Source organism: Wyeomyia smithii, chromosome 3 (genome assembly GCF_029784165.1).
Source record: "Wyeomyia smithii strain HCP4-BCI-WySm-NY-G18 chromosome 3, ASM2978416v1, whole genome shotgun sequence".
In the NCBI taxonomy this organism is placed as follows: Eukaryota; Metazoa; Arthropoda; class Insecta; order Diptera; family Culicidae; genus Wyeomyia; species Wyeomyia smithii.
In genome coordinates, this window is record NC_073696.1 from 193,385,641 (window position 1) to 193,411,318 (window position 25,678).

General features: G+C 39.8%; 1 protein-coding gene across 4 annotated transcripts in view; it reads right to left on the minus strand.

The window, feature by feature from the left end:
* LOC129732785 (maternal protein pumilio) overlaps positions 1-25,678 on the minus strand; it is a 202,057-nt gene that overhangs the window by 162,020 nt on the left and 14,359 nt on the right. For 2 of the 4 annotated variants that reach the window (XM_055694019.1, XM_055694018.1), the window contains exons 3-10: positions 22,318-22,444; positions 17,029-17,232; positions 16,498-16,950; positions 8,581-8,810; positions 8,380-8,515; positions 7,180-7,301; positions 6,759-7,134; positions 6,607-6,696 (exon numbers count right to left, since the gene is read on the minus strand). In XM_055694019.1, coding sequence (XP_055549994.1) covers positions 6,607-6,696; positions 6,759-7,134; positions 7,180-7,301; positions 8,380-8,515; positions 8,581-8,810; positions 16,498-16,950; positions 17,029-17,232; positions 22,318-22,320 — 1,614 coding nt within the window. In that variant the 5' untranslated portion in view covers positions 22,321-22,444. The remainder of the gene's footprint in view (positions 1-6,606; positions 6,697-6,758; positions 7,135-7,179; positions 7,302-8,379; positions 8,516-8,580; positions 8,811-16,497; positions 16,951-17,028; positions 17,233-22,317; positions 22,445-25,678) is intronic. The other 2 variants (XM_055694021.1, XM_055694020.1) reach the window with 2 other exon arrangements.

Here is a 25,678-nt window from a genome sequence, read left to right on the forward strand (position 1 = left end):
GGAATAAAACAAACGAGAAGCTTTTTAAAGCAGCAATAAACGCCCTAGTATTGATATAGTATAAACCTAGACGTATTACCACCCGATAGGATATCACATTATTCCACACTATTATGAATTCGAAAAACAATTTTTTTTGCACTCGATTGCTGAACTTAGAAACGCAAAGGTGGAAGTCATTTGTAACCGCTCGATATTCTCTCGATAGTCTTCCGCTGAAAACAATAGCGTCGTCGATGTACACAAACGCTCCAATCGTGAACGATTGTCTAATTCAAACGGGTGTACCAGCACTCGCACTACAATTGGATCGAATGTCTCGATGGAGACGCGAGGTACTTAACTGCAACCTACACATCGCGCACCATAAGAGATTGTGTTTTATAGCAACCGGCTTTCAACAAACAAGCGACCCAACTTGGCGCTAATAGCGTGCGACAAACATCACGAGCAATCATCATTAGTAATCGTCCGACACATATGCTAGCGATAATCGCCGGATAGCGCTACAGCGGCTACAAGGATAAGGGGTGCGGCAAGCTGTACAACTGTACCGCTAACACATCTATGCTCATCATTCACTGTCAGAGAAAAGGTGTCCAACTGTTACATCATTTTCAATAGATGTCATTATCATTAGCACCGTCATTGTAGAATTAAAGTTGATTGTCGCTGGTACCATCATCATGGTTGTTACCATCGGAGAAAGACTAATGATGTGCACCGACCCCTCACGATCAAATGGCTACTACTTTGCTTGTACTTTAGATAGAGAAAAAAGGGTTGATAATTTCCAACCCTCAACGAACACCCCCCGGGTGTGGAGAAGGACGTGACTTATGCATTATTCTGGCCGTTTCTATTTTTAACAATTCATCTGTTTTTTTTTGCTGACATCAAACAACATGTTGATGCCAACAACAGTTTAGCTGTTTACCAGAATCATTCTCGATGATGGGGCAGCGTCTGAATTGACCACCTTTTATATTATTTTTTTATAGTTTCATAATAGTTTTACCACGTATCAAGTATTAAGTGTATCGTAAATTGAACTGATATTTATAGCTGCCCTGGAAAATGGCACGATTGATTGCTTCAGTTCCCTAGTAGCTACATATATGTGAAAGTTATATTGGAGCGACCGAAAAGTTTTGCGCCTTGTGCACTTTATAAGGGTTAAAAAAAAACAATGTTTCGGCAATTCATCATGTCAATATGATACAAACTAACAATAAGTTTTGACGTGTGCACTTACCAATCATAATTTTTGAATCACCTCATCTGAACGGAAAGCAAACTTTTCCTTTTAACTTAGCTGTAAGGGTTTTTGGACGGTATTGACATAAGAGATCCAAAAATAAACATTTTTATGTATTGAAATCAAAGTTTTTTCCTGGATAATCACATGCTTTGAGCTTATAATTTTGAGATGCAGTGTTATCATTGCCTTGTTCATTAGAAAACATTGATTTTATAATGCGTGATGCAATGAGTCAAAAATGATTTTTATTCTATAGGGTGAGGGATTAGTTCGTCAGGGGTTTTCTTCGTCCTAATTTTTGCTTCATTCTAATGAGAAATATATGATGAAGAAAACCCCTGCCGAAGTAGTCCCACACCCTATATGCAAGTTGAAATTGTGTGGTTCACTGCCTATCGTTGAATCAAATCCAAGTACAAAACTTCTACATTATATGCCAACAAATGGAAACGCATGGTTATCTATAGTCAAGTAATTGAGTCATCCATGCTACCTCACAAATTGATCCTGATTGACCATTTCCAATTTCGCTGCAACTTTTCACAGTGGCTCCTTTTTGGTAATAAGGTCATTTTATAATATCCGCTGTTCATTTTGACTAACGACTGCTGTTTCACTCAAAAACCTACCCAAAAATGTGACTGATGATAAAATTTTCTATATCAAAAAAACGGCCTGCTGGATTGAAATGGTGTCTTCAGTAAAGTTGTAGGTAATGAAATTGTGGTTCCAGAAAAAAATATATACATCGTAATAAAAATTCTTTTTCCTGTGCCAAATTTTCCAAATTGACACACATTTTTATTTAAATCTAATTTTTTCGCACACTTAAGACGGCAATATGTCATATTATCAGTCAAAATTTGATTTGAAATGAAAAGAGTTATGAACGTTTGAGTATTTTGACATTTTCACTCTGATTTTTTTTTTAGGTTTTTTTCTCATTACAATGTTAAAAATTTGTCACTAAGAGCATGATACCAATCCAACGCGTTGTTTTTTACCATAATAGATCTTTTTTTTACTGACCCTGTTGAAATTGAATATGAGTAACTCACACTGTTATCAGAAGGTTGTAAAAATGAGACGAACACACAAGGTAAATACTTTACGTGTTCATATCAAGTAAATCCAAATTTAAAGAACCGGGAGCTAGGAGGTTAAGCAGAGACAGGTTTCTCAATTAAACCATTAAAAAGATACTTTTTGAGACAATTTTGTGACAATTTGGAAAGTTTGGCACAGAAAAAAAATTACAGGTACTTATTACGAGAGTCACTTCACGGTGAAATAGATTTCACTCTCTCGCTCACTCCACTTTGTTAGACCTATTCCCGATTCCACCACGATTCCATTCCAAGTGAGGTGACAAAAATTAGCTACGTGAAGTGAAACTGACAGGGAAGTGAAAATAAGAATAGAACAAGTGAAATGAGTGAGTTTCCCAGCTCAAAATTTTCGATTGAGCTGAAATTGTGTATGAGGACATTTTTTGATAAGACGAAACTTTTGCGCCTTGCCGCTAAACGAAATTCATAGGTCAATTGGCCGCAGCTCAAAAATTTGTAAGTCCCAGAGAATCGATTTCAAAAAAATTATTCGTCTTGTTACTGAAGAACAAATCCGATATATATTATCATTAGATCACAAATCAATCGATTTTTAAACCTTCCCCAGCTTCGTGAAATCATTTCACCGTTCAGAATGGTCGTGAAATAATTCCACGCGAAACGTCCGTTTCACTTCAGTGAAATGACAATCATAATAAACCAGATTTCACGGTAGATGTCACTTTGCGACGTTTATCTCACTTACGTGAGTTCCGTAATAGGACTTAACTTCATCCTGATTTTACGGTGAAATGGCTCCTGTAATAAGAACCACAGTGTACATATTTTTTTTCTATAACCGCAATTTCATTAGTTATAACTTTGCTGACGACACCATTTCAATCAAACAAGTAATTTTAATTCGGTATTTACCATTCTGGATAGGCCCTTTTAAAACAGCAGTCGCGAGTCCACACGAAGAACTGATATCATAAAATGACCTCTTTCGCAAAAAGGAACAACTGAACAAGGTTTCCAGGATCAGTCCGATCAGTCCTTAGTGGTTTTTGCTTAGTTTCAGTTGGTTTCCGTGACTTTCTTCTTTCGAATTTGGTTAAGTTTCTGCTGTGATCGGTGTGTTTCCATAATGTCACATGTTAGTTTTGGGTCATAAAAAAATGGCGTCTTTTTAGAGGCCTGGTTCTAAACGAAAAGGTTAAAGGTAAACCTGTACCTGTTTCAGTAAGTTCTGGTTAATTTTGGTTATCTGTTGCCGGAACATTTTTAGAAGGTTCCGGTATGTATAGAAACGAGAGACCCGAATGTTAGAGTATTTTTTGAATGAATTCTAAGGGATTTTTGTGTTGATTTCAGTTTCGAATTTCTAGTGTACGTGGTCAAAGCACCTTGAAAAACTTTTTATATTGTTACTATTTATTTCAACAATTTATCTGACCAAGGTCTTAAAAAATATAACAATATTTGAGTGTCATGTCAAGTTCATAAAATCTTCGTTGTTTTTAATCTTCTGTTACAAAACACAAGCAAAAACTCTAATATAGGCAGCTTATTATAGCCAAACGATGTGCGATGAAAAAGGGTCTGCAGAAATCCAGTTTAACACAAAGCGCGTTGTGATGCACGAAAGTTCACGAGAGACCAAGGCTTCGGTAAGTCGATTTCTCCACGGAGGAATTTGGCTATAAACACAACTTGATGCAATCGGCGACGGCGCTCAAGTGTATCAATTCCGATCAAGCGGCAGCGATCTGGATACGGTGGTAAGTTAGTAGGATCACGCCGGGGGAGCGTCACGTAGTGCAATACGGACGAATCGTTTTTGGATACGCTCAATCCGCAAGTTACAAGATAGCTGGTGAGGAGACCAGATTGCAGTTCTCAACCAGTGAGCGTACTCAGGAACAGTAAAGCGCTTTTAGGCAGTGCGGATCATTAAAATCACGAACGACTTTTGATATAAAACCAAGCTGGCGTGTAGCTCCCCACTAAGAGCGTTACGTAATTTATGGATGCCGCCCAACCCTCTTCAGTTCCAATCCGTCGATGCGATTGTCAAAGATAACCGGTTTTAAAACACGATGGAAGGTTATACCTTCGCATTTGGTTATACTAACCACTAGCCAGTTCTTTCGACACCAGCTAGTAAACACATTCAAAAAAAAATTCTAGACAATGGCAGTCTTCAATAGTTCGAACGTCCAGAAACAACTTACTTCAAATCATTTGCGTACACCAGCTTGTAGCCATCGTCAGCAGCAGTGTCACGTCATTGAAAAAAATGCAAATAACACAGGCCTCATATTGCTTCCTTGGGGAACTCCTGATTTGTTAGTAAATTACGATGAAATAGTAGAACCAAGTTTTACGCGTTCTTCCTCGTAAATACGAGCTCAGTCATGAAGCGAACCGGTGGGAGGCACCTAGGCGCGAGATTTTACACAAAACTATTGAATGGTACAAGCGATCGAAAGCTGCTTTGAGGTTGGTGTAAACTGCATCTACTTTCTGTTCCATTTGTGAGATGCACGACGTGGTGAACTCTAACAAATTGGTACAAACCGAGCGGCCCGGCATAAATCCATGCTGAGTGGTTGAAATATAGTGTTTAGTGCGGGAAAGCATATAACCGCTTACTATGATCTTGAATAGTTTGGACCCAGCGGAAAGACTAGTCACCGGATTATAGCACGGGAAACATTCGCAACTACTTCCAAACTTCAGGTAACTTTTCTTGCGTAAAAGACAAAACAGCAAGACAGGGGCGACTCGTGGTATTTGAACCTGCCTGTTCAACTACGAAGAGTATGAAATAAAATACGTTACTTCATGCCAGGGGCGACTCGTGGCTTTTGAACCTGCCTGTTCAACTACAAATTCTGGAAATCTCAGTTTGAGAAAGTAATCACAATCATGTCCACGTAAACACACAAGTCCTTCTATTTGATACTGCTGGAAAGTGAAACTAAAAATCGATAAAATATAAATTTAAATTTGCGTTTGGAATGTAGTTTTTGTCTGGCGTACTTCGTGTGCAATGCACAGGTTGTACCTATGGACGAGTCGCCCCTGCAGCAAGAGTGGTGGCACAACGACTAAAAATGACAGCAGAAATTTCATCAGGGCCTGCCGAATATGACCGTTTCAATTTTTTTGCTGCAGCCAATAATGAAAAGTAAGTTGGTAAAACACAATTTAGAATATGTTGAATGTTTGTATTAATGTAAAATGAATATTTGCGCTTGTTGCAGATATGATCTTCAATTGACTCAGTAAGAAGAATCAGATTTCATCATAGGTGAATTAAATCAGATTTTCAAATATTAAAATAGGGGACATCATGAGCAAAGCAAAGCAAAACCTTTGCGCTACATTCCGATTCGGAACTCGACCTTCTGTTTATTATACACAGATTTCTGTGGGGACATCATAATGTTGTTAAAAATATGTAACAAAATAATTTTTAATTTTCAGGAATAAATCCTAATTTTTCGAATACGGTTGGATATTCAACTCAATAATTAAGTTTGGAAGAATTTAAATTCACAAAACCTCGACAAATACCTCTTGACAAAAATAAGACCCCTCTTACAACAACACTGGCCAGAGGGATATTCAGTTGAAACCTCACCAGGGAATTTTAATTGGCGATATTATTAGCTGGAGACAGCGAAGCTCGGAGTACTAAGTGTTTAAAGAAAGGATGAAAAAATCATACATACAAGCACGAATTATATTGATCAACTCACTTACTTCCAAAAATGATAATGCTAATAAGAGAAGCGCGAAATACGGCAAACACTCGGGCGATACCACCAAAAATCAATGTGACGTGTTTTGTTATAAACTTTTAAGAAATTTCTTGGAATCCAGAGACCATAATTATTTTTGTAAAGAGCCAAATGAAAAATAGAAAAAATGTAAGCACATCTTTGATGTTCATAGCAGTATACGAGTAGACAACTGTGACAAAATTTATATACTGCTAATGAAAAAAAATTTCAACATAAGCCACGAAACGTATGTAGAACATCTTCTATGTACATATGTCATTTCTCTCGTTCGTTATAATTCTTTGTGGAGAAGCTATTGCCATCTATCAACAGAAAAATTGCCATATCGAAAGCGCTTCTCACTGTCATGCGCAGTCGCTGCCGGTATAGCAATGTCAACCTCTGAACAGCTGATCCGTTAGTTGATCACGGTGACAAATCGTTCGTTCGTTTCACTTGCAGCAATAATTCGGATGAACAATACAGAATTAAATGCTTCACTTACCTGAACATCGAAGTTGTGTGGCTGTTGCAGCAGATTGGCGGGCGATTCAATCTGGTTAGGACCCTGTCCAGGTTGACTAACCATTTGACTCTACAAAAAAAAATGACATTTCAGCTCTAAACTGCACAGCTGTAGGTTAAAACAAAACAAACCTGCGTTATCTGCGGAATTCCTCCGACTCCATTCATCACGTGGCTTTGCATCTGATTAAGCTGATTCATTTGATTCATCTGACTAAGCTGATTCATCTGGCTCATCTGATTGGGAATCATTTGCGGATGATATGAGCCCAGCGCGGCTGCAGCTGCCTGTTGGGCAACATCGTTGGCACCGCCACTTGCGCCGACGGCCGCAGCAGCGACAGCGGCCGCAGCTGCAGATCCCAGCATATGGTGCAGTGAGGGATGCTGTGGAAATCCGGTACTATGGTGTGACGGTGCATCAAGCAGATTCGACCCTCGAGGCAGCTGCTCCTCCGCCGGTGACGGCTGGCGGGAGCCAGGAGTGCGACTGGAAGTGAAAATATAACTACAGTGCAATTGCCGACGGTTGTTAGGTGTACTGAGCACATACTTAAATCCTTTGTCGTCATCAATTCCGTTTACGATCACAACTCCATTGGTCGAGTTCACTTCCTCCTTCTTCAGGCCGTTCGACTCGAACGGCGAATTAGCTTTGTCTTTATCGTCAGATGCCTAATGGAATAAAGAAAGATAGGGGAGTTAAACATGGAATGGTGGACAAAAAAGGAGTGGAATGTTTACCTATAGCAATTTGATGAAAATTGAGTTAATAGTTTGGTGTATGTCGTACATTTTAACTTATTCTGCAAATGATTGCCAACGAATATTAACAAATAACAGAAATTCGACTAGACGCTGGCGTCTTGCTTCGAACTCTTGAAGTTCCCAAATGCTTCAAATTACCACGGTGATAGCGTTATCTTGAATCGTTAAAATAACGATACTTTATTTTTATACTCTTTTTATTTAAGCATGCTCAAATGTATACTTCAAAATCCTCGATAACCGTTATGTACAGTAATACTCAAACAAATATCGAAAAAAGAACTCAAACTTTTTCCCGCAAAAAAGTCGCAGCTAACAAAACATCAATACCTAATATATTTGTGAGCTACCGAGTTTATCTAAGGGCTCTTGTTACACCCACATGCATAGCATCTCCTGTTGGGCATTTATTGCAGTTTTACGAAGTTTTGATCTTGGGTTGTGACATAGGGCTTCAAAAACAAGCAAAGGCGATTCGATGAAGCATTCTTTGACGACGCAGGAAAAGTGGTTTTGCAAAAAAAAAATCACAAAAGATCTCCTTCATGTACCTTCCTGTATCTTGTGTAACCAACTTTACAAAAATGACTGAGTCACAACAATTGATTTTTGACAATATAAATACAACGTACTATGGTCATAATAGCGGAAAACATATCCTGCTACAAAAATGGAATGATGTTGTCAGTTTTGTTCAAATTTAAGTTTTTTTGAAAGTGTCACAAAATTGTTTGTGTCGTGAGTCATTGGAAGTGCACTATTGCGAGAGCCCTCAGAGTGTGGGGCCCGTGGGCCATGGCCCCTCTAGATCTGGCAATGATCTTTTTAGGATAACTATTATGAGCTTTTCATGTCGACCAGTGTTATGATCAAACTTTTGTTCCTTGCAAAATTGTTCCAAACTGTGTTTTAAATCAAAGATCAGCAAGTATTTTTTTTTTTTAACTAAGCTTAGACTTTTCAAGATATACTTGTTTTTGCATACCTTGTCATTATCATCGAATTTCATTCGATTGAATCGAGGTTCTAAGCTAGCAAGCGGACTTTCCTTGTTTGTGGGCGATCCACCGAGTACGTATTCAACCATTTTAACGCCGAGACCGCCGGTTGAATCGCGAGGGCTAAAAATTCAAAAAAAAATCATAAAATCTTCATGAATCCAAACGTGCAAAATGTCGAATCATACCTTAAAATTCCCGTCGATCCGGTCGGATTCGTATCTGGAGCATGTGGAAATATGCGTCTCGAGGCCAGTATCGCATCGCCCTGCGTAGACCAAGTGGAATCACGCCAAACTTGGTGATCGGTGCTTCCGTGTAATTGTAGTGGAGCCAACGGCCCGGTCGCTCCAGTAGCCACTTTGACATCGTTGCTACTACCTTTCTCCCAGAGTTTTTTCGTTGCTGAAGTAGTTATCTGATTAAAAGAGAAAAAAATAGTAAGAAAATACTCCATAATTACAATAGTGACCGCAGTACGAATTCCAAAAGTCAATCTAATAAACAGCTATGCGTCTGACGTCAATGACGTGAACGCATTCCGCAGACAGTATCAAATCAATCAGTTTTCACCATAAAATCGACCCCACGTTTCTAATCCCGAAAAAAAAACTTACAACAAATCGATCAACTGAATTTGAAACAATGAAAGACCGCTCTCAAGAGGAAAATGATAATTATCCATTGAACATAGCGACCTACAATTTTTGGAAGCCTCATCCCCATGTGATGTTTGCACTCAGTTGAAAATGATCACTGCAACAGTGGATGGAACGCAGCAGACAACCTCGAAACAATCCGCGCGAATTTCGTACCTCAATCAAGACAGTCAGCGCCGATTCGGCACAACGAGAGCCGAGGGCACCCATGTGAAAATGAGATCGGATAGAACACCTTCGCGCTACCAAATTCACATATAATTACTGTGATTCCACGCTTGCTGCTGGTGTGCTTCCTATTTATTGCGCCTCCACCAATACGACAAACGCCGTGGAGAGCGAATATCGAAAAACATGGTCCTCTTCACCGATGCCGCCTAAGTGTGGCAGCGAAAAGTGAACTTTTACATATTCACAAGCCTGCATAACTGGACAAAATGTTGTAAAATTGGAAAGTGTTCAAAATATCTATTATTATAACTGTCTAAATATTACATTGAATTGTTTAGATACATAAGGCTATTACTGATAGACAAGGTTCGAGCAAAAACCGAAACAGCACCACCACCATGTTTGTACTAGAAAAAACCATCAATCTTTCTTGAGATAAGAATTAAACTACCTACAAAAGATACAAGCTACCTTGGAAAAAATTAGTTAAACTGGCTGGCTCTTTTTTAAAACATTGGCAGGCCACCGGATGATCAACCGATTTTTTGCAAAACCACACAGTAAACCACTGCGGCAACAGTTTGTACCGTATTATTGCAATCAAATGTGGCTTTCTCCTTAACTGAATTTTCCATCTGCTGAACGTGTAATTCGTTCGTCGATTTACTAAGAACAAGGTTACAACATCGTCGTCAACCCGGAATAAGTGAATAAGCAATGTAAGTTTATTGAGCAAATGAAATAATGGTAATAGCGTGTGCCCTCTGCACGATGAGGTTCAAGTTCGATAGGGAAGAGTGTGAGAGAGAGAAAAAAGCAGTTAAGAAATTAGTGCAAAAGATGAACAGAAGGTTTCCTAGTGATGTTTGCCCAGCTAGGCCGAATGGGTGATTGCGCGCCCTGCTTTGGTAGCACAGAAAAAAAATATCACTATGCACACTGTATGTTGAACGCTGGCGGCTCTGCGGTAAGCATAGCGAGCGGTTACCAGAAGTGACGTGAAAAAGTTTATACCGTATTTTATGCGACGACGATCACACGAGATCAATTCAGCTCTAACGAGGGGCCACAAGCGAACAGTGGGCCTATGAAACTCTCGGTGTTACGGATAAACGTTGCCGTGCATATAACAAACCAGTTCTGCAACTAATGCGGGGTGCTGCTAGTTAGCAGTGTATTAAACTACCGGTAACAATAATTTTCAATTACGGGGGAAGCTGTTGTTCACGAAAACAAAAGTATCAACAGAGTGAGAAAAAATAAGAAGTGAAAAAGGAAAGGGCATAATTTTGTACGCAGATGTTCCTCATAATTACAAAATTTGACTTAATCGATCTAATCGTCGAAATAGATGAATATCTGCCAAAGAAAGGGCACTCTAAGGCCTGTGTCCAAAATAGGCAAATGAAGTAAATAAAACTAAACTGAGGTAGACTGTAACTACTTTGTGAATTCTGATACGAACTTCCACTGAGCTCCGTTACTTTTTTTCTTACTTTCCTAACATTTTGATGTCAGTTTTATTCGGCGTCATCCATAAATTATGTAAGGATTTTTCATCGAAATTTTCGACCCCCCTCCCAACATAATAAGGCTTAGTGAGATTTTGCATTATCCCTCTCCCCCTACGAATCTTACGTAAGTTTTCTTTACAGGGAAAAAAATATTTTCGAAGATGAAACATTAGATTTTACATATAGCGTATTCGTAGACGATAAAAACAAAACAAGTTAATTCAGGTCATATAATGTTGAAGTAAATAAAATTTGAAATCAATTAGAAATTAGGTAAAGTACATAATCATTCAGCGACGGTGAATTCACTGCTTTGTCAAGGTTCAGCTGTTAAGATCATAGCGAGAAATAATTTACCTAATTTTTATTTTTCTGCCTAATTTTTTTTAGTTTAAAAAAAAATCAATTTTACGTAAGATTCTCTTGAGTTCCCCTCTCCCCCTTCGTAAGCATTCGTAAGAAATTTGACACTGAACCATCTAGCCCCTGCTGTTAAAAATTGTCAAGCCTATTTAATCGAGAATGAACTCTCTAAGCTGTATAACAGCCTGCTTCTGCTTAAACTAATCATTTTACTAGTGAATGGGGGGCAGGAGTGTGGTCCATACCATAACGCCTAGCAACTCCTATCTCTACCTCCTCGTGGCACCGACTGAGATACGAGCAAGATCCGCGAACAACTTGGCCAGAGAGCAACGGAAGGCGAAAGTGGAGATAGCAGCCATACAAGAGGTGCGTTGGCCAAAAACTGGAGAACGTGAATTCCGGGCGATTGATCAGACCCCAGGTACTTCTTTCAAGTACCACGAGCGGAACGGGGCGTCGGTTTCGTGCTACTAGAAAACCAAATAAGCGTGTCATTAGGTGGAGGCCGACAAACGATAAAAACGACGACGTGAAGAAGGAATTCTATGAGCTCCTTGAAAAAACGTATGGAGAGTGCCTACAACACGACATAAAGATCATCATCGGAGATATGTTCGCACAAGTAAGACGAGAGGAGTTCTTTCGTTCAGTTATTGGTAGGAAAAGCCTTCACTCTACCACCAACGACAATGGCTTGAGGTTACTAAACTTCACCGCGACCAGAAGAATGGCCAACTGTAGTACCCATTTTCTACGTCCTAACATTCGGAAGTCCACCTGAAGGCACCCCAATGGAGAGGCCTGGTCCCAGATCGACGGCCGGCACTTTTAAGACGTAATAGATGTGCGGTCCTTTCGAGGGCCAAACATCGACTCGGATCACTATCTCATGGTAAGCAAAATTCGTGCCCGGCTGTCCAACGTATTTAAATCGAGATCGGCGAGGAAGATACGTCTGGACATCCAGAGGTGGCTGCAGAGTATACTGGGAAAGTTTATAGGCGGATCGATGAGACAGCTGGAGTGGGCCTGAACGGGCCTACGCTAACACATTAGTAGCAGCTAATCATGGGACGCGTCAGACGCGGGAGAAATACCGGGAAGTAAGCCTGATTACCGATAAATCGGAGATGGCCAACGTTGGAAGCAACATTTTGAAGTGGCGTTGAACGGTGAGGAAGCTAGGAAAGTCGTCGAGGGGATAGAAATTGGGGAGGACGGACAAGCCTTGGACCCACCAACATTTGACGAGGTGAAAATCAAGGCATAACCCCTTTCAATTCCGCTTATAAAATTGTCTCCCGTATCCTGTTCCAGCAACTGAAACCGTTGCAGGAAGTCTTTGTTGGAGATTACCAATGCAGTAGCAATCGAGCGGGACGATCTACAACGGACCAGATGTTCTCCTTAAGACAGATCCTCGACAAGTTTCGAGAACACAACTTGTAGACACATCATCTGTTTACAGACTTCAAGGCGACGTACGATACAGTGAAATGCAACGATCTGCGACAAATTATGCTTGAATATGTTTTCCAATAAAACTAATTAAACTGTTACGTGCCGCGCTTGACGGATTCACATCAAGAATCGACGAATTTGTTTAACTTGGTACTCTCGTGGCATGTGACAGCAAGGTGAGACGCGAGACGAAATTGTCGAGCTGATGAAACATTGCAGGTTACCGTGGCCTGGCCATATAACACGGATGGCGGATGAGCGACCGGCAAAGATAATAAATATTGAACAGTGAACCGGATAGAGGCCGACGACTTTGAGGCAGACCTCGCATGCGCTGGATGTGTGCTGTGGACAAAGATGCCCGAAAAGCGGGTGTAAGAGGAGACTGGAGAGGAGCAGCGCAAGACCGAGTTTTGTGGAGGCGTATTCTGGATATGATCTCAACGATATGTCGCCATAAAAGTTAAAGTAAATGTTGGTAAGGAGGGCAGGACGGTTCCAACCTAGTACTACTAGGCAGCAGCTGATAGCTGTAGCGGTTAGCAACAGCGACAGCGGCAGCGGTAAGGCTAGCGGCAGTGGCAGCGGGTACCAGAAGCGTAGCGGTAGCATCAGACTTGCCGACAGGCTTGCCAGATTTACGGATTTTTCCGTAGATCTACGGATTTCGTTCACTCCTACGTATGTATAAGTATACAGAGTGTTTCGTAAAAAAACAGTGGAGTCTACAGATTTATACTACATAGTACTGCTATCTCTGTTTGCCGTGGCTTCATTTGGCATCAACAAAAGCTTTCTGGCTCCTGGTAATCAAAATCTACCGGCTGTCTAATTTTCACTATGTTCTAAGAGTACCTTAATCCGTCCGGTTGGGGTAGCACAGAAATGCGATCAGCATCATATCCGATTTTTAATTGAACAATAATTGTCCTTTTGAGGACAAAACAAAAAGCTGATTGAAGATTTAATATTTTTTCGTTCTGTGCTAGAATTAAAAGTGAGATGATAAATTCCATATAAAAAGTTGGAACGCCTTAATAAAGACAGCTATAAATACAACTAAAGTAACAGTTCGAACTCTATCCTTATGTCTGTCAGCAACACGCAACAGGGTAATCAAATGTTGCCTAATCGAGAGTGAGCTGCATCTTTTGCCATCCGTTCCCATCAAAAAAGATCCGGAAAGAAAAAAATGCTTGTCGTTCAAAACCACAACATGATACGGTTTATATTGTGAGAGCTCATCAATCGATCCTTTTCCTTCATTGGAATTGCTGCGTTTTTCTCAGCTGTACGCTTTTGGCATTGTGACTCTCTTGCGTTATGGGGAGTGTTCACCCTGTTTTACAGTACAAAATTATGTAACGCAAAAAAAAATCTAGATTTCAGACTCCTTCCTCTATGTAACAATAAACAAAGTTTGTCCCTCTCAGAATTTCTCAATTTGAAAAAAAAAATTAAACATTTTTTCCCGACATGATCTTGAGCTAATTTAAAAACCATCATTGATACTCTCAAAGGCAAAAAGTTAATTACATTTTTCCTTTCTTTGATTTTGTAAATTAGTTCCGTTACTGTCCCAAACATCAGACCCAACCAATGATTAACACTTGCGTACCCGACCCCTCCGAAAAAAAAATTCTTTTATCTGCCATTTCGCAAGAACTCAACCGCATTTGATGCGACCACTTTTAAAAGATCACAAATTTATCATAGTTTTTGGGACTGTAGAGGACATTTCAAAATTATCCGTTATTCCGGATTTATTGAGGAAAACCGTGGGGTAAGTAGCCTTCCAGGGACACAGGCTAAATTGAAAACGGAACCGAAACCCGCGACGTATCAAACTTTAAGTTTTTGCAAAACAAGACCATTGCTGATCGGTTCATGTGTATTTGGCCATTTGGACCTCTACTGGCCACTCTTGGCCGAGTTCCGAGAATCGAGTGCCCCGGGGAAAATGTTTGTTTTTACAATGGTTCCTAGCTTGCGGCATATCCGGATTTACGCAAGTGTTAATTAACATCATCTGTTGGATTTTTGGAATATTTTCCATCATAAAATTATACACTGCTGATTGTCGTATATTTACTTTGCCCAAATAACAATATTTTTGGTGCCACGTCCCAAAAAAAGAAACAGGAAACCAGAAATTCCCTATATATGCGGCAATATTCCAACCTAATTCATGCATAATCGTCCATCAACCCGACATAAAACCCCATCTACGAGCCAGTGGAGCACGGCAAAAATTCGCACATACATTTTGTACTTCGCACTCTTCGGCTTCGGCTGCATCGGGCACCTCACTCGGCCGACACAGCACCCCCAGAGCGCAGAGCAATACGATACAGTATAATAGGCAAGTGTTAGAATTTCCGCTTTTCGCCTTTCCCGCAATGTAAAACCTCATTCCATCCATGCGGTAGTAATTGTTGGAACCCTCAGCTTGAGATCGATGCTCATGTAGCACGGAGAAAACTGCTAAGCTATATACGAATTGCTAACATGTGCAAATTTAATGAAAATTTTTGAATATGTAACACATTAACTATATTTTGTCAAGTTTAACACAGTATACAAAGCGAAAAGTTTATTAGATTCGCCAAAAAATATCAACATAGGTAATAACAAAACTAGAAAAAGGACATATTTTCCAGTAAGATATTAACAAATAATTGTTAAAAATATTTGATGAGATAACATGGGGAAGTTACTAATGTATCAGGCATCCACAAAATGAGAGAAATGTTTTAGTTTGCTGATGCTCAAATCAAAAGAAACTCGGAACTAAACAAACTAACAAAATGCGGTAAGTTTTCACGTCCTGGTTGAAGTATTCGTATAAACTGAAGACCCTCTTGTATCGATGCTCTCATAACATAATATTCCATTATGTTGGTATCGTTTGATAATACCTTATTGTTGCGTTCTCGCAAGCTCTCAGATCCAAAACACTCTTACAAGAGCAACGAATAGCGCAGCCCCGGAGAACAGTGGAGATGGTCACTAGAACAAATCGCATACACTGATGAGACGATCACACGGCAGCGTGAAGGAGAAGGATAAACTAGGTATAGGTACACCTATGTGTGCCTTGACAAAAGGTGTTTGGCTTTTGCGCGGTACAGTCAAGGCCGGGCAAAAATCGCCACTCTGGTGCTGCTGCTGCTGCTGTTGCTGACCGTCGCAACTGAAGACGAGAACTTGTTTGTGGAGCCGGCTTTTTTCATACTTCATCTACCACTACCACAGCCAAACGCTCGTTCTTAAATTATGTCACGGGCTTAGTCGGCGGCTACCGAGAGGTAGGTCAATGACTTCGATAGCTAGTGCTCTTCGGTTAGAAGAATATATCTTCTTTGCATAAGTTCACGCTTGTGCACGTATGCTCAGGTGACCGGTATTTCATACTCGTTCATGTCTGCAACCTCAATGACAAAAAAAACTTCATACGGCAGCGCGCACCTGGAAGGATGCAAACAGTGTTAATAGCCGCATTACATATTTGCATTTCCCTTCATACGTTCTGGCCGATTCGTTCACTCAATGTCGTCTGAGTACACAAAGTTTGAAACACAGAAATAAAAAAATATTGCATATTTTAAACTGTGTCTGTGTGCTGAATAGCCACATATGGACATCTAATAAAGAGAAGTGTTGGACATTCATGGAACCAAATCGAACTCACACAAAGACGATTCATTTTTTTTTTCATTTCACAGACCATTGCAAAGCAAACAATACGAAAATATTGCACTAATATCGCTCCCTTTATATCTGTAATAATTGAATAACTTTACATATAATAACATAAACCTCAACTGAAGTATCACTGTTGTGCATTATAATTCACAACGACAGTATTAATGAAATTGTAATCCCTACCAGAGAGGTTATCGTTAATGTTCCAAAATCCTTAATTATTACTTACCGCTGCATTGTTTCTGGCGATGTACTGGTTCTGGGGCGCTAGGACGCCATACTGCTGACCACCACCTAGATAGACCAGCTGCTCCTGCCCCGGAGGATGCTTGGGAACTACACCGTTCACGTTCACATTCGGCGGATGCAGGTGATCGTACATTCCGGCACCCTGCATCGGCATTTGCATCGCGGGCAGACCACCGGCAGCAGCAGCAGCGGCCGCTGCGTTCCCCATAGCCGTGTGGTTGAGCATTGTTTGATTGAGATGGTTCTGGTGGTTGAGATGGTTCGCCAGTTGAGAAGGATGGTTGATCATTGGCAGTTGCTGCTGTTGTTGCTGCTGGGCTTGCATTTGTTGATGTGCTTGATGTTTATTTACAGAATGCATCGTCGGCGGCGGAAGCAATCCACCAGTGCTGTTGTTTGTTAGAGTTGGATTGTACTTCCATTTATCTTGATTCTAGAAAAGATCGTAAAGAAAATAGTACGACAATGATACAAGAAAAATCTAGACCGTTGAGAATCAGTTATAACTTACATCGATAATTGCGTCGTCCCCGGATGCCCAACGGGACTGTTTCTGGGCAAACTGATTGAACTCGTTCTCATTGGGATGCCGCTGGAAAACGTAACCCACTGCAGCGTCGTCCTGGGACCGGATCGGAGCTCCCCGTCCACCGCCGTCGTCATGTCCCCCCAGTAACTTCATTGCGGCCGCCTCTGGCTCGAGTGGGTGGTGCAACTGTTAGATTAGAGCGAAATTAATTTTGAGTGACATTTGTCTTTTTCATGAAGTGCTATTGTTCGAGGGGGATGTACGCAATAGAGCGTTAACAGCGATTTTCAATAATTATGCCTGCAGCAGACGATGTTGAATTTTGATTTGATAAGAATTTTTGGTCTCACTATATTTGTAAAACCTTGGACACATCCAATCCAGTTTGTTATTTTGAATGCAAGCGGACAATGTCCGAATCTTCACGATTCCGTTGCAGAAGATAGGATGAGATTTATTTGAAGCTTTTTTCTACTTCTGTTCATTTTATTTTGTGAATGTATTAACATCTGTTACACCGGTTACACCGACCCTTTTCAATGTGAGCACACTTTTTCTCTGCATAAGTAAATAACGCTGTAGACCTTTTTTAAATTGATGTTGTACTTTTTTTTTATTTTACAATAACAATTTTTATCAATTGTGAATCTCCAATATTACCAAAATTCGGAAAATCAATGGAAAAACTTGATGATAATGACTTATTGTAGCAATGAGTTACAACCGTCACTATAAAAATACTTTTTTGAAACGTCTTTTCTCTAAAACCTACACGGTAAGAGTCGAAAACCCATTAATGGGTATTGTTGTACCCATTTTTTTTCTATCATATGCGGCTGTCAAAAAAATGGGTAAATTTAAAAATGTGAAATGGGTAAAATTGTACGCATTAGAAAGACATGTTCTTAGAAAAAAAATGGGTCATTTGTTTACCCATTAACGGGTGAAAAAATACTTCGATACTACTGTCGATTTGTTCGCACGCGTTACTTCTACGATCTGTTTTGTTTATTACTTGTCAACAATTGCCATGGAAGGACTTTAAAAGAGATTTGATACTGCGTCGTTTAAGAAGTTGCAAGGTAAAGAGTATGTTATATCAAGTATTAAATTTTACAATGTGAGATTTTTTTATGTTAGGTCAAGAATGTTCACTATCCGTATGGTATTGGCTTTGTTGCAGAGAATAGCGATTCTGACAATTGATGATAGCAGGTGAAATACTCCTGTATTCATAAATTAGATTCATTTTTGCAAATAAATAAAAATAATCGATTTCACTTTCACTTCTTATTATATTTTTGACAAAAATTTCACAAAATTTCCGTTTGTTTAATAATGGGTAAAATTTCACCCATTTCCTTGAGAAAATTCATTTCTCAAAATGAGTGAAATTGTACCCAGTTTTTGACGTTTAATCGGTATACCCGTTAATGGGTAAATCGAGTTTACCCACTAAATGGGTTGGCTCACTTTTTGGCGAAATGGTTGAAAAAGTACCCATTAATGGGTTTTCGACTCTTACCGTGTAAGACAAGACGTGACAGCTGGTCACCGTTACGTTCAACCAATTTGAACCGGCTGCTGATTGGCTGAATTCGATAACGCAATCGTCACGTAGAAAATACAACGAGGTTACTTTCCACTGTAAAGCAGTGATGCTGGAGAGTCATAATTTAGCTATTATATTTGTTCATAAATAATTATGCAAAAGTATGCAAGGTACATGATATTACCGAGTAATGTATTTCACTGTTATAACTTTGAAAATGCATTGATTAATCGTTTATTACTATTTCGGTTGAAGTCCAAGAAACTTAGAAAGAAAAAAATTGAGTACCAAAAATCTTAGGAAGAAAAAATTTGATAATAGAAGTATGCTTTATTGAACATAAAATAATAAATAAGAATTGAGTATTATTCGCCTATATATTGCAATTTTAATTTGTTTTATTTTCATTGACCTGCAGAAGTTGTTAAAAATAATCATTCTGGCATCAACGGTATGGAACGTTCAAAAAAATTTCGACGGGGATGACGGCCGTTAGGAAAAGAAAAATAAGAAGCCAGCTGTCGCGTCTTGTCTTAGTCTAAAACCTAAGAGAAGAGTGGCCAAGTCGGCCAAGTGGCTTCTTTCTCTTCTTCTTTGCTATGAAACATATCCCCGGTTGAACATTATTTTCGTCTGCCTTACGCCAGTGCAACCAGAAAAAGTTATTTATTTGATATCTTTATTTAACAAAAAACACAACAATGAAAATTAGATTACAAACAACATATAAAACAAAACAACAAAACTTCGTCCATATTTATATCATCATACTACCACTGCCAAACTTTGTTTTTGTTTTTCTGACTTCTCCGGACTTTTTATAGAGAGCAGAATGAAAAAAATTAGGCAAAACACTTAATTCCTGTTGCAAAATCAAGGGGAAAATTGCTTGTTTTCAAGAAAAGCTTGATTTCACGTTACCACGAACAATTAAATAAACAACATAATAATAAAAAGAAATACCTTCACTGCATTTTTGACTATTGCGTGAGATTTTAAAATTTGGAATATCTTTTTCAGATTTTTCGCATATTTTTAGCCTCCGCGATAAGGTTCTGCATCCTTGGGAAATCGATGAAATTTTACGACCAAACTCTTGGCACTTCATTCAAATTCTTTTTTGCTTTTTTTGTCGCAACGAAAACAAAATTGTGTCCACAATATTTCAGTTTTACATACTCAATGATTGGGTCGAACACCAGCTGTTTAGCAACACGGCAGGCTGAACCCCTTTTGAATATTGTCACACACGCGTGCTGTCAAAATCAGCCAATCACGTTTGGAGCAAAAAACCTGGAGCAAACCGAGGTATCATCTTGGCCACTCTTCTCTTAGTCTAAAACTAAGACAGGCAGCGGTGCCAGATTTGCTTGACCACAATTTCGAAAACGTCCGACATTAGAACCTCATAAAAATTTCAGTTCACGCCGCTGGATGTCAGGTATGTTACATCGACATATCGAACATCCATATATTACGTAACGCAGAATTTGGCCATTTTCAATACCCTCAACCCCCCCGTATTGCAATTTTGCATGGTGGCCTCGCGCATTATAAAGCTTCGCTGAATACCCCCGTTCTATTCGCGAATGAACAAACGGCTTGCGGAAATGAATTACGTCTTTACAAGCGTACCAAAAACTGATGGTTCGTAAACCGAAGTTCATCAAAACAACGCGATCTGTCAACCTCACAATCAAATCATTGTGACCCATGAGCCACGTGCGCAAAGATAAGTGAGTGGTTTATTGCCGTTGGCCCACCCCTAGAACATCGCCACAGGTTGCTATAGTTACCCTTCTTTTCATAATAACTCGCTCTCATAGATCATTGCTCTATTGTACGATAACGTCATTTGACAATTAATAAATTTTGTGTGGTTAGATTTATTTTTGATAGAACCGAAAGAGATTCTTATTCTAATGCTTTTCGGGAACAATTCACTCTTATAGAAATGTGTTCATTGTTACTAGTTTCTTATGCGCTTTCTAATGCAACAGGTCACAATCTTTGTAAGAACAAAAACAATCGATTTATCGTTCCAAATTCTACCAATGTAAACAAACCTTCCGAAAATATCAATATCAGTAAGGTTCCATGCAAGGATCTATCAAACTTTCGACGAGCGGTAATGACGGATACATTTGACGTTTAATGGAATTTGTCAAGCTCATGATGTCTGAGCATAGGCAAACGACATAAATCAACAAAGCTGAAAAGTTTATCGAGATTTATCCATTTTCACTATCAGTTGCATTTAGTAATCCCCAATGATATCTTTCACTTCAACGCTAAACATAATTTTCATATTAGATTGATGGATGGATGGAGCAGTAACTGAAAGTTGTTGTAGTTATTGCTCTTGCTGTTGAAAAGCGTTGCGATAAAAGATCTTGCAGTTATCGAGAGTCGACTACACTCCTTTTGCGATATTGTGGCGCGCATTTTAATTTCCAAGTATTTCAGACTAACAACAACAAATTTTATTGTGAATATGAAACACAACCGGAAAAAATTTGACCGAGACCCTGCGGCCGAGTTTCGAGACGCCGTGATCAAAAGTGATCAGAATTTAATCAGTAACGAACGGCAGAGCTGTCTGTTGCAAAGTGCCTGACTGAAACAAATACTTTCTGAGAAACATTTTAAATATTCTATAACACATATGTTGAATAAAATGGTCGACTTTTTATAAGATGTTTTCGGCCTATTCATGTTATCCTCCTTTCAAGCCTATGTAACACTATAGAGACTATAGTGTTACGCTAGACGTTTATAATTACGTTTTGTGTACGATTAACTTTCTAGCCATTTGTACATCAATCAATCCAACAGTGATTGCAAATTCCCGTTGCAAAAAGACAACTCATATTCACAGGCTCTGGTGAGAACCTCACAATAACACACCTACACAATCACACATCGATGTCAACAACTCACGGTACTCAGAACTCACCAGTGATAGCTGCATCACAAATACTAGCAACAAAATCAGAACAACCTACCAGAAGGAGAGCATGCGATCCAATCCAGAAGTACAAAAAAGTGAACACTCAAAAAGGAAAAAAAAAACGAGCGAACGACCGATGGAACGTTACGACTTATTCACCTCCCATGTTCTGCTCTCCCTTCACCCGGTGAAGCACATCACAAACTTTTACGTCTTCATCTATTCTCTGGGTTTGGATTTACCACAAACCAGCCAGCAGTAAATACATAGTCAATAACACATATCCCGTCGTCGTTCTCGCTCAGCTCTCGCGTAAAGTGCGTTCCCTGACCTGTGCTGCTGTCGATGTCTGTGCTGTCTGGCTATTATAAACCCCTTCCCACATAGCCCGGACATCGTTCTGTCAAAATGCTCTATCTATCTAGCCGAAGCCGTACAGCAAAAAAAAGCATAGAACAGAGTAGTAGGTACACAGAGTGATTTAGAGACTGTGAGAACTTTGTTAACTAGCCATAGACTGCTGCATGCAGATCAATCAAAGCTAAAAGATAGCACTAAATTCACTGCTTGTCACCGTTGGGCCCATACATATGAAACAATTTATTACTGTAAAACTATTTGTCCACCACGGTAAATTGCTTCGACGGTCCTTCGGTTATCGAAGTAAAAGCAAACATTTTTGCCATTTGGATATTGGGCAATAGCGTACATCCACAAAAAAGACCCTCGATAAGGTCTACAATTACATAATAGAAAAAGATCGATTTACCATTGAGAATACGTACCACTTCCAAATGAATTTTGAGAGCTTTTGTGGCAAGGTCGGTATTTTAAAATAGACAAATGTCGGAGGATGCGACTGGTGCTCTAGTTGTAATTAGATCTGCAAATTTTGTCTGTAAGTAAAGAGTGAAAATAAACCAAGTATTAAAATCTAATATGCATAACTAATAAAACTATTTACATGGCGGATGCAAAACTGCAAGTAATAGAAAATATTTAACGATCGGACGTTTCAACTCGTAGATATGTAAGGCAGAAGAACCGTTTTCGACCATGTCAGTTGTTCTATTGTTATTTGTAGTATGCTTTGTTATATGCTATTGTATTGTATTGAATTCATGAATGAAATTTTGACAGAGAGAACGGAACTGCTGACATAACGCATGAAAAAGCAACATCAACAAACACCTCGTCTCCTGTCAGTTCTTAGAATGGTCTATTCTCATGTACACAAACAATAAAAAGACGGTAAACTTTTAAATCATCATATCAGTATCTGGGCTTCGCTTACTCTACTGTCAAATAATGAAACATCTTCTTCCAGAATTGGGTTGTTTAGCTATTCCCGGATTTTTGATTTTTATATATCAGCTAAAATAGGATAATTTTCTGAGCAAAACGTGATTTTTAAAATCTTATCTAGCTTCTTACGCGCCATAATGGCGGACGCTATAATGCAAAGTTCGAAATAAATTACCCACCCTTTTGACAAATCTGCTTACGTCAGTTTGAAGTCTTGAAAATATATCTGGCAACATTTGTGTTACCAATTATTTCAGAAATCGCAAATCTGACGTAAGCATAGAGGTTCGCATATTACGAACACGCATTATAGCGACCGTCATTATGGTGCGTAAAAATCTGGATATCATTGTCCTTCGATTTTTAATTGAAGAAATAAAAATTGCTCTAAATCGCTACAATGACAGTTGGTACATGGGCGAACTGTCATTGTAGCGATTTCGGCAGATGCAGTTTCGGCATGAGCAGTTTTAATTCGTGATTTAAAAATTGAAGGACAGCGATAGAAAATTTTTGAAAATCACGTATTGCTTAGAAAATACAGCTCTTTCAGATGATATAGAAAACTGATATAGCTAAAGAACCCAATCGGTGTCAGTACAACTTACCAACTCACCATCTGTTTATAGATTTTAAGGCGGCATACGATTAAGTGAAAAGAAACGAGCTTTGGCAGATCATGCTGAAACACGGTTTTCCGGCGAAACTAATTAGGCTGATTCGTATGACGTTGGAGGGAACGAGATCATGCGTGATAACTGGCGAAACATCAGCCGCGTTTGTAACGCTAGATGAACTAAAGCAAAGGAATGCGCTCTCTAACTTACTGTTCAACATCGCGCTTGAAGGTGCAGTACGAAGAGAAAACGTGCAAAGAAATTGTACGATCATCACGAAATCTCATATGCTCCTTGGTTTTGCGGACGACATTGATGTCATTGGTATCGACCGTAAAGGCCCGAATACACACACGGCGTAATGATGCCTTCTCCATACAAATTAAAAGGCGTAATCGCGCCTTCCGTTGGGACGCCTTTCAACCAGAACCTTCTAGCTGCGCTTTTTAGTGGAAAAGATAGTCGTTCGCCGCCTTCGGCTGCGTACTTGACTGCCTTTCGTGCAGACGCATCGTACCTTCCACACGGTCTTGTGTTGCCTTCTTTTGACGAAGGTGCTGGCAACGCCGTGGTGTATCATTTTTCGCCTGCTGGTGATTCTAGAAGTGTGTTGCCTTATTTTTTCTACCAACAAACATAAACAAACATGAATTGGGTGGCATGACGACAAGAAGGTTAGCACACGGCGGTGTTCGAGACGGCGTGATTGCGCCTTCCGTGTAGACGAGCAGAAAGTGGTTGATGCTAGAAGGCACACTAGAAGGTTTCAGGAAGGTACTGACAATTTTCGTCAGGAAGGCGTTGTCACGCCGTGTGTGTATTTGGGCCTTAAGGCCGTGGAGGAGGCCTTCGTAACTTTCAAGAGGGAAGCTGCAAGATTAGAAATTGTCATTGACTCTACCAAAACCAAGTACATGGTAGCTGGTAGGAAGCGTGGGAGTTCCCGTGGTGTTGGTGCTGAGGTGGAGATAGATCGGGAACGATTTGAAGTGGTTGATGAATTCGTTTATCTTGGTACGCTTCTGATATGTGACAACGATATGAGCCGTGAAGTGAAACGACGAGTTGTAGCTGAAAACAGGGCCTTCTACGGACTACATAACCAGCTACGGTTCCGTAGTTTGCAAACTCGCACAAAACTAGCACTGTATAGGACGCTGATACTCCCGGTGGCCCTTTACGGACATGAAGCATGGACGCTGAAGGAAGCTGATCGACGAGTGCTCGGAGTTTTTGAGCGTAAAGTTTTGTGGTTGATACTTGGCGGTAAATTGAAGATGGAGTGTGGCGCAGACGCATGAATCACGAGTTGTACCAGGTATACAAACATGCTGTTATAGTGAAAGTATTACATCGGGGCAGGTTTCAGTGGGCTGGACATTCAACCAGAATGCCTGACGAGAGAGCTGCCAAAACTATTTTCAGTAGAGAACCAAGAAGAGGCCGTCGACTCCGTGGTAGCAAAGATGACTAGAACAAGATTCGTGACTCTTGCAGTATCCAGCGGACACGATTGTCGCTGCGCGTGAACGAAAGTCGAATTAACTTTCATACTGGCAATTTGATGATGACGGCAAGGTGGCGAAAAGGTAAAGCAATTTTTTCCAATATCCTTGAATAGTCTTGCCATCTGATTTTCAATATCCTTGCACGGTGTGGTCATCTAATTTTCAAAATCCTTATATGGTGCTGCCATCTAGTTTTCATTTTCATCTGGCGGATTATACACGATAAATCGATTTTACTTACAACGAGTTTTAAGCCATCAGATGGCAGCACTAACCGTTGTAAAGATGTCGTGGGCAAAATGTATGAAAAAACTGGAAGTCAGGTATCTTGTTCTAGTCATCTTTGGTGGTAGGCCTCGCACGCGGCGGATGTACGCGGTGGAAGAAGATGCACGATCTGCTGGTGTACGAGGAGACTGGAAAACGGCTGCTTAAGACAGAAGAAGCTGGACATCTCTAGTTCGTTCGGCCCTAGACCGGTGAACGATCCGTTAGCCAACAAACTAAAGTAAGTAATACTCTAATGCACTAATTGAAAAAAGAATCATAAAAGCAAAAAACCGGCTTATTCGTAAGAATCCAATATAAAAGCCGAAATGCGAGAATTTGTAAAAAGAAAAAACGCAAATTTCGAAATCCACGTGAAAACTGCGTAAACCCCGAAATCTTCGTAGAAACTCGAGATTTTGAAGTATTTACG